At 36.2% G+C, this 19,337-nt stretch overlaps 1 protein-coding gene across 3 annotated transcripts; it reads right to left on the minus strand.

Annotated features, from left to right (window-relative positions):
• Nucleotides 1-5,141: 5,141 nt before the first annotated feature.
• On the minus strand, nt 5,142-14,092 carry LOC137813445 (Exostosin family protein). Of its 3 annotated transcripts, none has more exons than XR_016519332.1 (8): nt 13,561-14,074; nt 13,311-13,457; nt 13,165-13,229; nt 12,824-12,893; nt 6,739-6,957; nt 6,328-6,458; nt 6,109-6,244; nt 5,142-6,017 (listed from the first exon to the last, which is right to left on the minus strand). XR_016519332.1 is itself a non-coding variant. In XM_068615700.2 (8 exons), exons 1-8 carry the CDS (start codon nt 13,876-13,878, stop codon nt 5,788-5,790), a joined length of 1,329 nt encoding a protein of 442 aa, XP_068471801.2. In that variant the 5' UTR covers nt 13,879-14,092; the 3' UTR covers nt 5,142-5,787. The 3 variants fall into 3 exon arrangements, 2 of the variants coding, with proteins under 2 accessions (XP_068471801.2, XP_090155957.1); XM_068615700.2 differs by having other exon boundaries at nt 6,328-6,471; nt 13,561-14,092; XM_090299831.1 differs by lacking the exons at nt 6,109-6,244; nt 6,328-6,458.
• Between the last annotated feature and the right edge of the window lie 5,245 nt (nt 14,093-19,337).

A 19,337-nucleotide genomic window follows, 5' to 3' on the forward strand; every position in this document is an offset into this window, starting at 1 on the left:
AGGCTCTTAAGTGGGTTACTAAAGGGGACTAGACGTAGCCCTTGTTGGTGGGTGAACCAGTAAAAAATTTGGTGTATCTTTCTTATATTAGTTGATTTAGTAGACTCACACATTGAGTTATTAGTTTCACTTTGATTAGGATTTTGATTAAAAAATAACGTGATGACTCAGTGAGGATTGTCACTGGACGCGAACTTAACCAAGTGGTTAAGTAAGTGTCAAGGTTCTCTTCAAAGAGCAAAGGGAAAAGGACTCACACAAGGAATAAGAATGCAAGCAAAAATTAAGAAATTAAAAGACACTAGAATAGGAGTTAGGCAAAAATGAAAGAGTTGGATTTAGAGATTAAGGAAGAAGAACTTAAATGGTTGAAGACTTTCATGGAGGTGGAAGGATTGAGTAGTCACGCCACTTGAAGGAGGAGGAACCCAAGATAAGTGATTATTGGAGTTGCCACTTAAAGCATCTTTACCAAGATAAAACTCAGAGAAAAACTAGACACTCGAAAATTCACTCAAGCAGAGTTTCTTTATTCAAAATGTGTTGTGAATTACAACCACCTATTGCCAAAATTCAAACCCATTTAAAAGGATCGAAATCCTTCCCAAGATATCATCAACATATTCATCTTCTTTCAACGTGAAGGATCCATACTGACGTGAGGATTGCAACTTTTCATACCTAAACATCTTTATTTCCCTCATAGTTGATTCTTAACGAGTCTCAGATCTCATTATTAGTCTTCAACCTACAAACCTTTTTTACATTCATTTTTAGAAAAAAGTGCAAAATGAATTGTACCTATCCTCGGTTGATGATCTGGCACAATTGGTAATGTGTGGACTTAACATACATTTTCATCATGTCTTCTAGTATAAAAGTTTCATCGATGAAGGTTGGAGGCCTTGTAAGGGACGTTCCTTTTATGATAAGATGTTGTTCGGTTCCTACCATGTGATGGATATTTTCCTTTAGATTATGAATCACTCAATCCTTTATATGCTTAGCTCTGATACCAAGTGTGAAAACATGTCAAAAACACAAGAAGAGAGGGTTGAATTGTGTTTTTAAACGTTTTTTAGATTTTTACAAGATATCGCCTAATGATGTGTATTCAGACAATAATTTTACTTAACATATTATCTATTAAAAGCTTTTAAAAAATTTAGTTGATAAAACTCTCCTTTTTTTAGTTAGTGTAATATAATAATATGCAATGAACAAAGATTAAAGAAAGAAAGATTTATGTTGTGGTTTTTGTACTGGTTCATATAATAGCATATACTATGTTTAGTTCTCAATCAATTGATTGAGTTTTATTACATAAACTAGCAAATTACAAACATGACTATTATTTGGAACTTATCATTCCTTTGATAAAACTAACTCGAGAAGTTTTTCGAACGCAATCACTCATGTGTAATAACTTGTGTATTTTTTTATAATGCAACCACTCATGGCTAAAAATCCTAATATTATTCCTATCTCAATCACTCCTGACTTACCCATTGTGTATACACAAAATATAAACCAATTTTTTCGTTTAGTTAACTGATAGAAATATCGGTAGAGAACCTGAAAACAATAGACAAAGCAGCAATTATGAGAGAGAGAGAGAGAGAGAAATTTGCACAGATGATTTATACTAGTTGACTCTTACAACGAGAGCAACATCCTGTCCTTAGTTAATCACTAAGAATCCACTAAACCAAACAAAATTTTTACGAAAGATACAATCAAGACTATAGATCTTGAACCCTACAAGAACACACATCCTTAACCACTGATAGAATACAAAGAAAGAAATCAAGTTTGGGATTTTACAAATGAATCACAGAAAAAATTCAAAACCCATAAGACCTTTTTCACAGCACAAGAATGATCCAAGAAGCAAAAATAAATCTCCAAGAATGATTTCAAAACTTTCTGTTTTTCTCTTTTACAAAATTCCAATTTTTTTTTTCAAATGATTGCAAATATGGTTTGATCATTTAAAAAAATAGTTGTATCAAATTAAATTTGATTAGTTATACTAATAGGAAATCTGTTAAAAACATTAATTGATTTTTTGAAATAACTAACTGTTTTCTTTTACAAGAAGAAATCAACCGTTTTTAAACTAGTTCTTTTATTGAAATAACTTGTTGATTTCACTAAACAAACAAAAAAACACAAAATAGAAAACAAAACATTTTCAAATCTTTAAAAACATTTAAGTATTTTCAATTTTTTGATACAATAAATCAATATGTTACAAATACTAACAATAGTCAAAAGATTTTAATAGAAGTAAATTTAACTAATAAAAAACATGAATCAATTAATTAAAAAATACAACAGATTTAGAAAAAATATTTCATGGAGATAGCTTTTGAAACTAACTTAGACAATAATGTATTGTAAAGAGATACAAAAAAATCTACCTAGATGCACACACAACTTCCAACAAATTTCATGACAGATTGGATTCATCAAAGCAAAGTCTTCATAGTCAACTATCTCCCCCTATTTGATGAAGACAAATATCTGGTGTTGTATTGTAGATTTTGACAAAAGGAAATTCTGCAAAAAATATAGGAAAGAACAAGTAATCCATAACATACAGATATGTGCAAAATAGTAGGATAACCACACAACTATGCAGAAATAAAATTATGCAATAGTAATAAAAAAATAAGAAACATAGTCAAAGACACATACATATTCTCCCCATTTTGTCTTCAACAAATAGACATTAAAAAGAAGATAGAGATAATATCAGAGAAAAGAATTTTTAAGATATGTTCCTATAATCAAGAATACCTTAAAATATTGAATATGTCCTTAGGAAGAGGTTTAGTAAAAATATCAACAAATTGTTTTTTTATTTCAACAAACTTAATTTCACAGTTACCAGTGGTTACGTGATCTCGAATAAAATGATGTCTAATTTCAATATGTTTTGTTCTTGAATGTTGGATCTGATTATTTGTAAGATTGATTGCACTAGTATTATCACATAATAAAGGCATCTTGCTTAGCTTTAAACCATAATCTTCAAGTTTTTGTTTAAGCCATAAGATTTGTGCACAACAGCTTCCAACAACAATATATTTTGCCTTTGCACTTGAGAGAAGTACGCAAGTTTGTTTCTTGTTGTGCTAGGAAATGAGTCTGGAACCAAGTAGGTGACATGTACCACTTGTGTTTTTCCTATCTAACTTACACCCTGCAAAATCTGAATCAGAATATCCAATGAGAATAATAGGAGAGTTAGAAGGATACCATAAACCAACGTAGTTTGTTCCTTTGAGATATTTAAGGATCTTCTTAGCAGCAAGCAGTGAGACTTTTGGGATTTGACTGGAATCTAGCACACAAACATACAACAAACATGATGTTCAATCTGCTTGCAGTGAGGTAGAAAAAAGGATCCAATTAATCCTCTAAACTTAGTTTGGCCTACAGATTTTCCAACCATATCAGCATCCATGTAACAACTTGTTGACATAGGTGTTGTAGCTTCTTTGCAATTTTCCATGTCAAACTTCTTCGAATGTCTTTACAATATTTGGTTTGACTCAAGAACATACCATTTTTCATTAGTTTGATGTTCCTGTTGGTTGACTCGCGTTGTCGGTTGACTCGAACGACAGCCTTTGGCCCTTCTATCCCCACCTGTGATACATACTTTCTTGATCAAAGAATCTCCCACCTGTAAAGACAAAGGGGCGCCTTGACGGTCGTTTGCACTCTGACGCTCAAGTCAGTATTACGGCAAAGAAACACCAAGAGTGTGTATTAGCTTCAGTCTTAGAAACTGTGCACCTTGTTAGGGTTCTTGGCACCCTTTATATAGGTTGAAACTAGGGTTCACCTTTGTGTTGTTACCCTTATCTAGGGTTCCTTGGAGAATGACCGAGGATTGGTCGGGACATTTGACCTGTAGTCCAAGGAAGTATGATAATTGTCCCATCATGAACATTTCAAACTCCTCCTGGAGTGGCAGCGTGGATGGACGAGCGGGAGCCTACTATGTTTGGATCATCATGTTTGAAGGCGAGGGTGCAAATGGGGGAGTGGGTTGGATGTATTTTGGTTTCCTCTCACATAAGCAAAGATTAACATTGATGTCCACATAGGATAAGAGTCTTTTACCTCAATACTTTGAACCTAACTTTGGAATTTTGTATGCATGAGATGAGATTGGTCTGTGACTGGCACCACTGTGACAAATCAATGCATGAGCTGAACACACTGCACCACACTGTGAGGAACCTTTTTATTACTTTTTTGAATTTTTTTGATCAAAAGCTTTCCAGCCGTGAACATAGTTGTTTTCATTCATTTGCATATTTGGTCTTGTGAGAGTTGTCGTGAGTGAGTTTTCCTTGTTCAAGAGAGAGTATGAGTCTTGTGAGAGTTGTGCCTTGAGTTTTTGCGTTGAAGTTCTTTCTTGTGCTTGAGGACGAGCCAAAGAAGAGATACAAAAGAGAGGTAAAATCATTTTGCATGCTCTGATTTTTGGATTATAATCAATTTTCTCTTAGTTCATTTTGTATTAGAATCAATTTTGGTTGAAGTATAGGACAAGAAGAATCAATTCTCATCCTGGTATAAAATAAGACAAAATCGATTTTGGTATTTTGGTGCCACAATTAAGAATCAATTTTCACTTCTATATAGGACAAGGAGAATCGATTCTCATACAAAATCAATTCTTTTTTCTATTTGTTGTGTTATTTTTTTTATAAGTTTAAAAAATATATACTATTAATAACAATATATAATTATAAATAATAAAATAAAATCATAATACCAACAAAACATATAGCTATATAAAATAATAAATGTATATAATAATAAATATTATTTTCATCAATTTTAATATATTTTAAATAAATTTATTTAAATTTAACATAAAATTATTTTCTTTTATATTTTTTAATATTTTTATTAAAAAAATATAAGTAATTATGGATATTATATATTATAAAAATTTAATTAACTCAAACATACATTAAAATATATAATAATTAATTACTCAAATATTTTTTAATAACAATAAATTTATAAACTTACCATTTTACACTTTTAAAATAATTTCTAAATTTTTTCTCTCTCAACTATCACATCACTCATAAATTTCAATACATCACATCTTCACAAATATACTTTATCATTACTAAATTCAAACAACCTTACACATTCTCATACATCCTCTTTAATCTTCACAATTTCCCTAATTAATCCAAACACAACATTAAGATAACTTGCACTTCACCAAGGAGAGTTTGCCTTCCTCAAAAATGCAATAATTACTTCACATTGACCATCATGAATTGGCTCCCCCTCTTGGATATACTAGAATTCTCACCAAATTACATTATCCAGGAGAAGTTACAAGATCTTCAAACTCAGCAATGGGTTCCTCCACTCATCTTCAAATTCCTCACTTCATTGGCCATTATGGTTGGGCTTCAAGTCCAGATCAACAGTTAGCCCAGCTCTTCGATAATTAGTTTTATCCTCTGCTCTTTTTCTTCTTGTTTTTCTATTTTGGCTACTTTTGTGACTTCGTTATAAAATAAACTACGACTTCTTTCCCTGGATAAAACGAGATGAGTTATGGTTGAGCAGATTCGCCACCTCACAAAGAATAAGATGTCATTTTCAAGTTAAAGTTGATAGTCCCGCGCTAAACTCTTGTTCGAGAAGATGATGATAATCAAGAGCACCTAACATGAGCTTCAAATAACAAGTATAAGAAAAAAATGTGTACAAGGGCATTATCTATCTCCGAGGCTGTCAAGGCAAAGGCACAGGGAGTTCCCATTTGGAAAATTGAACCAAGTTCCTGTTTACAATTGATCCATTGTGCAACCAAAATGTTTCAGCTGAGTGGTGAAATTGCCTCACTTTCCTCTGCAATTCCCACATAATTCCACGCATTGCCGAACAAGGTTCTGAATCCGAAGCATACACCCACCAGCACCTAACTTGTCGACCAAGAGCAATTATTCTTTCTATTTCTTCATCTGCAATAATCAAAACAAATAAATTAGATTTAAAGCTTAAAATACCTAAGAGCTAGGATATTGTGTGGGGAACTAGAAGCTGCATTTCCACCTGGTATAGATTCCAGGTACTGCAATAGTTCAGGACCCACTCGACTAGATGGCCATTTTATTGATATCTGACTGTAATCAATGACATTCTGGAATGGCAATTCTGTTTGATCTGATATTATAACGGGAACACATTCCTGTCAAATGCAAAATGGATTGCTTCTCATGTAAGTCGTTCTCGTCAAGAGAGATACACATAAGGAGGGGGAGAATTAAATACCACAAAAAAGGACTCATAAAACCGAAGTGTCCAAGATGACTCTCCGCGTGGGGCGAGGCAAAACTTAGAATTGCGTAGGTGTTCAAAATATTCTTTCCTTGCCAGCTTGTCAGGTCCACTGAATTTCAAATCTGGACATTCCAACTGTTTATACCATCAATACTGCTTAATATATTATTTTGTACCATGGCAGAGATTATTTTAAAGATTGAATCGACATGAGAATTGGATCCATGTAAATGATAATCAGAATTTGTCAGCCACTACAAGGTTTGCATTAGCATCACGTTCACTGATTTTATAATTTAGTAGAATTCAAAAATGGAAAAAAAAAATCCTAAGAGATAATCTGACGAATGTTGATGGCAAAATTTCACTCAGAGAACAAACCAAGCACAGAAGATAACATACCTTCTCTGGAAACTGCTTTGCAAGCTCTATAAGCTTAAGCCGACCAGCTTTTCCTTGTGCACGTCCTAAATAATTAGCCAAGTACTTCCTTTTAGGCAGAGGCAGAGGCTGGACCACGGTGGCCCCAGTTTTAGTCATACCATCATCAACATTACCTGGAATGATTATATCTTTCCAAGTATTAAAGGCACTTGTATCTCTCTTATCAGTCCGATCCCCCTACATTGGCATGCCAAAGAAAGAACTTTGAGCTCAAGGAACCTCTCAATAAATTGATGGAACATGTTATGAACAGAAAGTGAAAAGGAAAGAACAATTTTGTTAACTGAAGTAGGAGATAATATTTCTGCTTCAATCATAACTTTTTTTAAATTATTCTAATAATTTTTATTACTATTACTATTATAATAAAAATATACAGTAACAAATCAATTATAAATTTTTTTGAACCACTCGAGCATATTTGAATTACTATTTATAGCTTAAAAATATATCATCACTAATCAATTATTAGTTATTAAAGAACTATTATATAGTTCTAAATACTATTATTAATATCAGTATATGATAAAATCAGTTAATCACTGGAAAATGTATAATTTCTAAAAAACACTATTTTTAGCACTAAAAGTATATAACAGAAAAAAATACTTAATACACATTAGAATGAAAAAAAAAAAATTAAAATATTATATTATAGTTACACAAGAGCTTGCAATATACATTGCATTACCGCAATCAAGGTCACAAGGAGATTTGAATCGTGAATCACCGAGCTATTTTTTGCATAGCAAGATTCAGGTGCACTGAAATATTATTTCAAATATATCTTATAGATGTATATGCTTTTCAATGTAAATAGTTTAAACTAGAAAGATAAATTGTTGAATCGTATCAGTGATATGAGATTACATAAATGCATTCATATTGTGAGAGACAACGTCATTTAAGATTAATCTTGTGATGGTAGAGTGAGCTCAGCGTATGAGTGTCTATCTAAGCATGGTAGAGGGAACAATGACGAAGTGTTTAAGCTCCTGTGGAAGGTGAAGGCCTTTCCAAATGTATTGGTAACTTCCTGGAGGGTGTTTAAGGGGAGAATCCCCACTAGTGAGTTTGAGCCGGAGAGGAATGATGTTGAACTCAACAGTGTGTCCCTTGTGTCTGTTACAGGAAGAGACCTGTCAACATCTCTTCATGGATTGTAAATATGCTCAACAGGTATGGTCCCAATGCCTTCAGTGGGTAGGCATTTCTTTTGTTGAGCATCATGATCTTAAGCGGCATTTCCTAAGTTTCCACTTGTTTCAAGTTAGTAACAAGCAGAATTAGATCCGGAAAGGGGTATGGGTTAATGTTATTAGAAGTATATGGGACCAGAGGAATCTGATTACCTTTCAGCAAGGGGTAGTAGATGCAGAGGAGATATTCCAGAGGGCCCAACTTAAGTCTTGGTTGTGGCTGAAGCATAAAGCCCATTCGTTTTCTTATTCTTTTACAGATTGGGTTTTCAACCCAATTATCTGCATTAAAAGCTGCTAATGTTTCCTGGTTTTGGGTCTCCTGAAGAAGCTAGTTTTTCTGGTTGGTATCATGTGAAGGTTATGGTTCGGATGGAACCTGTGATGGTGATGGTGATGGTGATGGAGTGAATCCCTTAGGGGTTAGCTGCTGTTACCTGTATTGGGGTTGGTCTTCAATCATCTTTTGCAGGAACACGAAGCATCTTTATAAAGGAGTCATAACACGGGAACAGCTGTTTTGTGGTGGCAGGGTGGTCTTCCTGCAGTTTCTGGAGTCACGGGCGTGCTTAGATCAAGGTTGGATGCTTTGGAGGGGAGCTGAGGTTGGGTTTGAGCCACGCTTTTCGGGGGTAGAGATAGCTTGGTTGAGGAATGTGAAGCTGTGGCAATGAGTAACCAAGGCGTTATGTCGGGTTACGTAATTGCTGTTTGGTGTAAAGGTGGACTGGTTGGCTGGTTGGACTGCTATAATTCGTTTGTGTAGGGGGGGGTCGGTGAAGGAATGAAGGTTGTGATTAGAAGGGTGCCGTGGGGAGCAGCTTGGAAAACTGGTGAAGAGTGTTAGGATTTTTTAGGTGTTGTTGTGTTGTTCTTTGGAGGGCAGTTGGGTTTAGGGTGCTGTTATTTTTATTGGTTCTGTCATTTGGTTCTTTTATAAGTGCTGGTTTGGGTTTGCCATTCCCTTTTGTAGGTTTAGGTTTTTGGTTATACTTTCTTTTGTGGAAGTGTAACTTTGTGGCTGTGGTACACGGATTGGGATACCCCTTAAGTATCCCCTTAATTTAATTCATTTATTGCTGATAAAAAAAAAAGATTAATCTTGTGATACCAATCGTAAAGAGATTCTGATAACTAGGATAACAATACATATTATAGTAGGTTTTAGAATGAAAAATCAATGTTTGTTAAATCTGAAAACATAGATATTAAGAGAGAAAAAAAGTAATGCTCTTGAAAACGCCACAAGAACATAGATATAGAGATGCGCCAGCTAATGCATGAGAGCATCTTCATATTTGAAGTCCTCTCTTCTATATTCAAAACTAAGCACCGAAGAATATACAATATCCGAAAATCACTAATACTGATACAGGACCAGAAATACCATGTATCCATACATCATAGCCTCGTACGAATGAGACACTACTCTATTCTCACAAGGTTTACTGATCTGAATGCCTCCCCTCTACCTTAGTATCCTCCTATTTATGGATATGATGGGCCTGGCCCATGGCATCCCTCTAACAAATCCCTTTTCCTAAAGATAAGGGTAAGGATAAATAATAAAAAATATAAAGATACCAAAGGATAACTAGCTAATTCCTATTTTTCTAGACAAAGATCAATAAAAAGATAGCTAACTAATTTCTATTATTCTGGACAAGGACAAATAAAACAATAACTAAAGTATAACTAGAAGCTCACAATCTAGCAAATATGGGAGACCCAAGCAAGAAAATGCAAAACACGGAACAGGGAGATGTACGTGCATGTCAATAATTATGGTTTTTTGTATATGCATAATTCTACGAAGTTGAGTTCCGATCCTCATGTTGCGTTCTTTTATCACCTTCTGATCTAGTTCAACGTTAATGTTGGTTCCAGGGAATTATTCAATATTCATTCACCACCAGTATAGCAAAATTAAACACAATTATGTGTCATTTCTTCTGAGGATGCATCTAGCCTTGTACACACAACCCAAATAAAACATAAACACGTTGAAAATTCAGGTACTGTTCCCACAAAACAGAATGTGCTATCAGCTTTACTTGTTCTTGAAACTTAATCATTCCAAAGCTTATTCTTTTCATAATTACCATCACTAAGAAATTTACAATGCAATAATCTAAAACCAAATTCTTCATGTCTTTCAAGTATTCTGTCAGGACTGGGAAAAGAAACAAATTTACTTACCAAAAGTAGTGTTCTGGTTCAAAAGTTTAAATGCCTTCAAACTAGAGTATTTAAGTTGAGTTCCCCTTGTTTGTAGTGAAAGATATAAGCTCTAGTTAGTTGTCTGTTATCTTCTGAATCTTAACTAATATTATCTAATATTTAAAGTTTATATCATCCTCAACTAATTCCAAGTACCACTAGAAGATATCCCTTTATTTTTGTTAAGATTTTGGGTAGTTTTATTGAATCTCTCTGTTAACAATTAATAGGCCCTATTAATAACCGATTTTAGACAAGTTACATTCCTTATTAATAGAATATCAGACCAACTACTAGTACATAGTCTCCCAGCCTCAAGCTGAGTAGACGAAGCGAAGTGGTTTATCCAACGACAAACCAAGAAATAAATTATGATGTAGTTGTGTCTTTAAGGCTCTATTCTTTCTTATTGTTTTGCCCTGATTTAAATTACCTTATAAGTTTACCAATTCAGTAATAAAATTACCAATCGTGCTGCGGGTGTGGCTGGTCAGCAGAAATTCAACCATTCCACCTGGGGTGCGGCTGATCAGCAAAAAAATTCTTCATATTCAAAAAAACATCATGTCGCAATCAAAACATTTTGTCATCCCAAAGGATTGGACTTAATACGAAAACATCATGTGGCAATCTTTTTGTCACCTCAAAGGGTTAGTCTTACGCTTCAACTTTTGTTGGTGCCCTTTGGGTCATTCTTACACCTTTAAATTATTGCAGTCGCCTAATGGGTCGGTCTTACGCCTTTTAATTTTTGCGGCCACCACAAAGGTTGATCTTACGATTTCAAATTTTTGCGACCGCCACGTATGTTGGTCTTAGGCTTTTTAATTTTTGTGACCACCACGTAGGTCAATCTTACGCTTTGTGGCCACCACGTAGGTCAGACTTACACTTTTTTAAATTTTTGTAGCTGACACATAGGTCAGTCTTACGCTTTTTAAATGGTCAAGGACTTTTTAGGTCGACTGGAAATGCCAAGAATTGGGCAAAACAGTCAAGCCCTTTTTCAAATCGATGCGATCAAGCCCATTTTAGGTCAACTGGCGATGCTAGGAATTGGGTGAACAGTCAAGTTCATTTAGGTCGACTAGCTATGACAAGAATTGGGTTGAACAATCAAACCCTTCTTAGGTCAACTAACGATGTTAGGGATTGAGCTTAATAGTCAAGCCCTTTTTTGGTCGAGGCGATGTCAAGAATTGGGCTGAATGGTCAAGCCTTTTTCCAGGTCGACTGATGATGCAAGGAATTGGGTAGAATTGGCCTGAATAGTCAAGCCCTCTTTTAGGTCGGCTAGCGATACCAGGAATTGGGCTAAAAAGTCAAGCCCTTCTTTAAGTCGACAAGCAATGTCAGAAATTGTATTGAACGGTCAAGCCCTTTTGAGGTTGACTAGCGATAACAGGAATTGGGTTGAACATTCAAGCCATTTTTAAGTTAACTGGCAATGTCAGGAATTGGACTGAATGGTCAAACCCTTTTTAGGTCGATTGAAAATTCCAAAAATTAGGCTGAATGGTCAAGCCCTTCATAAAAAATAAATTTAGATCTATTCTAAATAAAAAAGTATTATATCTCTGTATCAAAATATTATCAAAATCTAATTTGGGCTCAGAAAAAGTCTTGAGAAGATAATCAATAGCCCATCGAATTGTGAGGAAGGCGTTCTTGAGCTCCTCGAGAATTGTAATTGACGCTCTTGTTATTGTCCATGAAGACCTCGTAGGCATCGTTGATCGCTCCTTATGGTAACCAACATTTTCTACAAAGTAGGAATGTGACTGTCTTCTTCGGGTTAGATTTGTTGTCTTTGATTCCTCGTGATGTCGTAGTTATTTTTGGGAAAAGTTATCTACTATTTTGTGGAGGTAGGAGAAGTTTTACCTAACCCCACGATGGCCACCATTGTTCTAGTTCAAAAGTTTAAATACTTTCAAACCAAAGAATTCAAGTTGAATTCCCCTTGTTCATAGTGAGAGATGTATTTATAAGCTCTAGTTAGTTGTTCGTTATCTTTTGAATCTTAACTAATATTATCTAATATTTAAAGTTGATATCTTCCTCAACTAACTTCAAGTAGCACTAGAAAATATCACTTTATTTTGCTAAGATTCTGGGTAGTTTTATTGGATCTCTTTGTTAATAATTAATAGGCTCTTTAACCAACTTTAGACAAGTTACATTCCCTATTGATAGAAGATCAGCCCAACTACCGATACAAGTAGGTTCCCAGCTCCTGAGATTTTATAACTTTTTCTCCTCAAAGTAGATTAAAAAAGGAAAGGCAAAACCAAAACCACCAACAAGAAAATGATGGAAAAACATACACTCACTTAATTCCCAATCAAGCAATCCTCATATGATACTTTCACCAAAAAGAGAGCAAAAGGTAGTTAATAAATTATTTCATATAAACAGATCAGCATTGACATATCCATGCCAATTAGTGCATTCACTACTTTATTCTAAAGCTTGTTTCAGCCTTACACACAATTTCATCCCCATAATTGCTAAAGACACAGTCCACTACAATAAACAAGCAGCTTGGTTCACAAACCTAATCTTCGCAGTTCTGATTCACAAACAAAACAAATAAACACCAATGATAAGCAAAAAGAGTTCACCTCAGGTGTAAGAATAATAGAGCGATTTATATACGTTGCCCATGATTTGAACAAGTGAGCACCAGCTCCACTGACCACAACACAAAGACACATCAAGTATTAGCTATTATCTGCAGTGTATGTTTTTTTTCATAATACAAGAAAGAACCTTGCTAACATTGTCTTAAGGAATTAAAATGAGAAAGGTTTTATAAAAATAATATAGGAGCGCATTAAAAAAACCCTGATACAGTACAATTTTCTCCATCCCTATAAAAAAACTTTCCACTTTCAACTTCTTAATCAGTTCCCTAACTACATTAGTTAGCATTTTCCTACAAGAAATAAACAACCCTTTTTACCTGGGGAAAACAAAAATGTGGTTGCGGCCCCCAGATAAGCGAAAATACGGCATTTGGCTTATGACCTGCAAGAAGTTCAGTTAAAACAAAGCAATTGCAAATCCAATTGATGGAATCAAATTAAGACAAAATTCAGAATGAATTACTTGGACATAGGTGTTGTTAATTTCTTTGTCGTTAAGGCCACCCATCATGCGCGCACATTTGACATACGACGGGACAAAGAACAGATCCGCTTCCTCCTTCTTCCGCGTCCGTTGCTTCGATTGCAGAAGAAACTTATGTATTTTCACCTACAAATTAATCAACCATTAACTCACTAATAAATTAATTAAGAAAATTGGGAAAGGAACTACTTAATTAGGTAATTAATTAATTAATTAATTAATTAATTACCTGAGTGCCCCACTGACCTTTGAGGCAGGCTTCTTCCGTGACCTTACCGTCTCGACCGTGCAAGAGATCATTCAAGCCGTTGATTTCTTCAGGTTCGTAGACGTAGATCTTGAGCGAAAGCTGCGACTGCCCCCACTGTAACTGCGGGTGTGACACGTGGACGATGCCGGTGGATAGGCTGCAGGGAGAGAGGAGTCGCGTGAAGAAGAAGGTGGTGGTTACGAGGAGGAGGGTTCCGATCTGGTGCGTGCGCGTGCAGAGAGGCTGCTGGTGGTGGTGGTGCGGTGACATTGCTCTCCATTTGTTGGAGGCGCTCATGGAAGATCTTTCGTCGAGTAGGGAAGATGCGAGAAAGGGAAGAGTGTTACCAAGTGGATGAACAAGGAACGACGTCGTTGAACATTCAATGTACGTTCACGACTTCATGGATTCCGCTGCAGTGGGACGCAGAGATAAGAAGGGTTTCTCTCCCTCAGATCTTTTCCATTTCCCGATTTGATGATACCTGTGAATTAAGGAGTGTATCTCTTTTGGTTGTTTTCTATTTTTTATTTTTTATTAATACTAAATTTTATTCTATTTTCTAATTTTTTTCTGTTATTTTTTTATTGACTATTTTTTTCAAAATTAAATTTGTCACTAAATTATGGTTCAAATGAGATTCAACACTTACTAATAAAATAATATTATATAATATTAAAAAAATCATAATTTAATAAAACAAACAAAATTAATACATATCTTTATAAATGGTTAATATTTAAAATGAATATAAAAATAAATTAAGTATGTAATAATATTAAGGCAACAAGGATACAAATCTGAGTTTTGATTACAATAAAACAAATTTTATTTATGTGAAACTAATATTAAGTCAAATACAAACTATTAACAACATGCAAGTTAAATTTAAAGTATAAACATCGTCGAAATAAATACATGAAATCTTATGTAAATAGAGACATGTGCTTAAAGCGCTAAATTAGATTAATAGACTAATCAAAAATATAAATTTGAATTAATTTCTGAATCAATTATAAATTTTCTAACATGTGTTTTATTCCAAAAAAAAGTTAATTTTTCTAACATGTGTTTTATTAAAAAAAAAAGTTAAATTTTCTAACATGTGTTTTATTTAGCAAAGTTAAAGTTATAAGTATAAGGATTTCATAATCTTATAAATTATACAATAGTATGTTTAATTAATCAAAGGTTAAGTGGTTAACTTAAGCACAATCAAAAGCAAAGGATTTACTTTCTATATTCATATATGACATATAATTGGTAAGAATCAATTTGCTCAAAGGCCTTTAACATTACTAACAATGTCCAATACATTGTCCATATACAAGGAAATAAGATTCCAGTAACGTTCGAAAAATCTATTTAAGAAATTAATTGGTGTTAAAATAAATCAAGAGTGCAAGTAACAGAAAATCAAATGTAAACAAAAGTATATTGTTTTCAAAAATATTTGTGTGGTTTCATATTTACAAAATTCTACCTTGTATACTTGGACATATGAAAAATAGAAAGAAAAAGTACAAGAAGAGAGGATTGAATTCGGTTTACAAAAGGTTTTTTCAAGTAAGTTTTGTCTGATACCTATAGTTTTGGTGTTTGGTCAGACGAATTAATAAAGATTTCACACAAAAAAAATTGATGAATTATTCATCTTTTATTTACAAATTAAATAACATGAAATGTGTTTTCGTCGGATTGACTGGATGGGCAAGCTCTGCTTCTAGTTTGTCTCCTCCTAACGCATTGGAACAACGTTCTGCCGAAACAAAGGGGTTCTACCTGTTGATCACACTTCAACGATCAAGTCAGTGAGAGTATATGAAATAATAATCAACTTCAGTCTCTAGTACTCAGAAATCACCTCTCTTTACTGGAGGCTTTTATAGTTATTCCTCTTACAACTTTCACTCACGAGAATATAATCTCTACTAAAAGCATAAAATAATAACAGAAAATTACATGCTCACGAGCACCACTTATCTTCAGGTGCTAACAGCAGAAAAATATTTTGTTTAACATGTGCACCATTATTCTCGGGTGCTCCTCTTTTATTCTCAACAACTATTAATTAATATGTAATTAACATGTATTAGTTAATATAGAACTAACTTGCATATTATCACAAGAGATAAAATATATTTTATCTTCAGAATAATGTGGTAAGATATTTAAACAATAACAATTATATCTTTCATCTTCAGAATAATATCACAACAGATAAAATATCTCTTTATCGTTTATCTTAATTACCTTTTCTGGGTCAACCCCTACCTGGGTCGAGCTCCTGACCCACCTTTATAGCCCAAACGCCAAGCGGACCTCCCCCAAATACCTGGACTGAGGTTTCGAGCATTTTTGTCCAGTACTCAACCCCAGGCTCGAGCCGAGCTTGATTAGGCGAAGAGACTTATGAGAATATAATTTCAACTAAAAACATATATAACAGAAAAATATTCTTGTGCTAACAACTAACAATAGAAGATAATCTTGTGCACCTTTCTTCATGGGTGCTTGCTACTTAACTTATCATATAGCAAACTAGCTCAAGTATAACAACTACTATCACACACATGCAGACACTCTATTACTTACACTAACCCATCTCTACCTCTTTAAGCATAAAGTAATAAAGATAACAAGAATGAAACTTAGGCAAAATCTAAGCATGAAAAACCGCGGAGTCCTCAACTAACAAAGAACTAACCTTTTGATGAACTATACACCCATAGCTACGACAAGCCTATGCTCACTCTCGACTTGCATAGGTGTATCTCGCAAACTTAGCCCGGGGCCATATATCTTGATCTCACCAAGCTTTGTTTCGCAAAGCGCCTACTCGGCTGATCATTTAATCATTCACTCACTGAGATAACTGACTTACCATGTACCGAAACAACTTAACCATGACATCTCTTGCAAAGCGCCTATAATTCATTCTTACGCCGAGTTAGGTCGTCTTACCTTGCCTCAAATCAAACAACTTAACCATAACAAATTAAACTGTAGAGCACCCGTACTCAGGTAGTCGTACTGACATCGAACTAGGTCGTCTTACCAGGTCAAGTACCTTATCTACAACACCTTTACCCACAGGCCGCCTATGCTCGAGTGGCTGCATTGACACCAAGCTAGGTCTTCTTACCTGCCACTAGGTAATCATTTTATACACAGGGCGCCATACTCAGGTGGTCATACTGACACCGAGTTAGGTCGTCTTACCTGCCCATACTCGATTAACTCAACAAGAAAATTACTCCCACAAAGCACCTATACTCGGGTATACGTACTTATACCGAGGTAGGTCAACTTATTTGTGCTTAATTAAAACAAATCAATTTCCCATGGCACTTATACTCTGGTATACACACTAATACCGAGGTAGGTCGACTTACAAAGGCTTAAGTAAATGAACAAACAAATTAATCCCACATGGCACCTATGCTCGAGCATACATACTTATGCCGAGCTAGGTCGACTTACTGTGTGCTAATTCAAGTAGGTCAATAAAACTAAATGCATCATCTTCCAAGAACAAATTTTATCATTAGGTGACCTCATTAAAAAATCCCTTCAAGGAAAAAAGAGCATCACCTTAACCATCACATTGTTCAAAAAGAAAGCATTAAGCAAGAATAGCTTAGCTAAAATACAACTTGAGGTTTGCCACGTTCCCCGCTCGAGGAATGGCTTCCCCCTCCAGGGTCTCTAGTCTATACGCTTCATTCCTAAGCACCTCGACTACGCGATTATGTAAGTCTTCCTTCGATTCTTCAAACTACTCTCGTAGCACTTCCTGGCCGCATTCTGATCGACCTTTAGGGTGATTACTCCTCCCTCCTCTGAAGGAAGCGTCATCCTCATCTAAGTCGTCGAGGCTACTGCTCCCAACCTATTCAGGGAGGGCCGACCTAGAAGCAAGTTATAAGCAGAAGGCACGTTAACAACAATATATCTGATGGTGATGGTCATGGCCGCATTTTCATCAGCGAAGGTTGTCCCCAACTCAACATACCCTTGCACCTCTACCTGATCTCCCGCGAAGCTGACCAAACACTCATCGTATGGCCTCAACTAGTCAGGGGATAACTGCAAATTGACGAACGTCTCCCAGAACGTCACGTCAGTCGAGCTCCCCTGATTAACCAAAACTTTATGTACCCTTCGTCCCATAGTGATGAATGATATCACCACCGGATCATTCTCGTGGGAAAACACGTCTTCTAGATCGGAACCTATGAAGTATAGGGCGGGCTCCATAGTATGGTCAGGTCGCCTCGTTACCGCTTACATTTGGTAGCCGAGCTTCGTCCTCCAGAAAATCCTCCAAAGATGGTATTTAACTCCCCGTGGATCGGTGTCTCATGTACCGCCTCCCTGAGGGCAACCTCCCCCTGTGGTCCTTCCTGGCTATCCTCGAGATACTCCTTTAAGAACCCATCTTTGACTAGGTCAGTCAATTGGTGACCTAAGGTTGTGCATCGCTCCACGTTATGCCTGAATGCCTATGGAACTCGCACCAGGCATCGTTTCGTGACCCTAGGCTTCTTTCCGTCTTATGGGGAAACTTCAACTTGTCTACCATTCCTGGCATACCCAAGAGCTCTTTGTAGGATACACGGAACATGGGTTGAGCTTGCAGCTCTTCCCACGCCTTCTCCCTCGACTCATTTTTCTTAGCCACATAAGGCACTTACCTCGAGTTCGTTCTCTTCTCAATAAAGGTTTCATGATCCCACAGAGGTCGATCTCAGTTGCTCTCCTTAGGGTTAGGCTTCCTAGAGCGTGAGCTGTCGTTCTTCTTGAGCACGGTTCCTTCCACCTCAATATGTGCGACAACCCGCTCACGCACCTCAGAAAACGTCTTCGCTGGATTCCTTATCAACGAATCACTAAATGGCCCTACTACCATCCCCTGCTCGAAAGCGACGATCATCATCTCTTCATCGTGCGTCTGAAGTCTTATTGTTAGCATGTTAAACCTGTTCAGATACTCCTTCAACCTCTCTCCCTCCCTTTGCCTCACGCCAAAGAGGTCATACGACCTTGGAGGTTTGACCTTGTTGGCGGAGAACTATTCTCTTAACAATTTGGCGAACTAGGAGAAAGAGGTAATGTGGTCGTCGGGGATCCCACTGAACCATTGGAGGGTTCTACCTGTAAAAGTGTCCATGAACATGTTGCACTGAATGACATTCGTTCTTCCTCAGATGATCATTTGAGTATTGAACGTCGTGAGATGGCTTTCAGGGTCCTTTACCCCCGTGAAAAAGACAATCTTGGTTGTGATATAGTGAGGTGGAACGACCTCATTCATGATCGTCTGTGAGAATGGCTTGGAAGTGTCCCTTACTTGTAAGTTCGAAGTTCGTTCCCTAGTGGAACGTCGGTCACGTTGCTGCAGAATCCTCTGTAGCTCCTCGTTGGCCCACGCATGCTCCTCTATAGGCATGCGGGAGGCCGTGATTTCTACCATCAAGCGTTGTTGCAAAAGATATTGCTTAGCTTTAACTTCCGCTTGCAGCCTCTCGGTCTCCACGAGTTGGTGTAAGGCGGGGCATCACTTCCTTCAGATCCCAACGGTGCTTGCTTGGTGTTTCTCATCTCATCAGAAAGCTCGAACAACGAATGTGGATGGGATTAGGTTTTAACGTGCCCCACGGAGGGCGCCAAATGTTCTCTTCGGTTGACCTCGGGTTGACTGGATAGGCAAGCTCCACTTCTAGTTTGTCTCCTCCTAGCGCACTGGAACAACG

The sequence above is a fragment of the Phaseolus vulgaris genome, chromosome 1 (assembly GCF_051622355.1).
Source record: "Phaseolus vulgaris cultivar YP4 chromosome 1, ASM5162235v1, whole genome shotgun sequence".
In the NCBI taxonomy this organism is placed as follows: domain Eukaryota; kingdom Viridiplantae; phylum Streptophyta; class Magnoliopsida; order Fabales; family Fabaceae; genus Phaseolus; species Phaseolus vulgaris.

Bases quoted from the DNA above. Each gene is read 5' to 3' on its own strand.
- LOC137813445 (XM_068615700.2), bottom strand. From the start codon at position 13,878: ATGAGCGCCTCCAACAAATGGAGAGCAATGTCACCGCACCACCACCAC. The intron at 13,458-13,560 runs GTAATTAATTAA...ATTAATTTGTAG, and splicing joins AAGGTCAGTGGGGCACTCAG to GTGAAAATACATAAGTTTCT. The intron at 12,894-13,164 runs GTAAAAAGGGTT...TGTTGTGGTCAG, and splicing joins CACATTTTTGTTTTCCCCAG to TGGAGCTGGTGCTCACTTGT.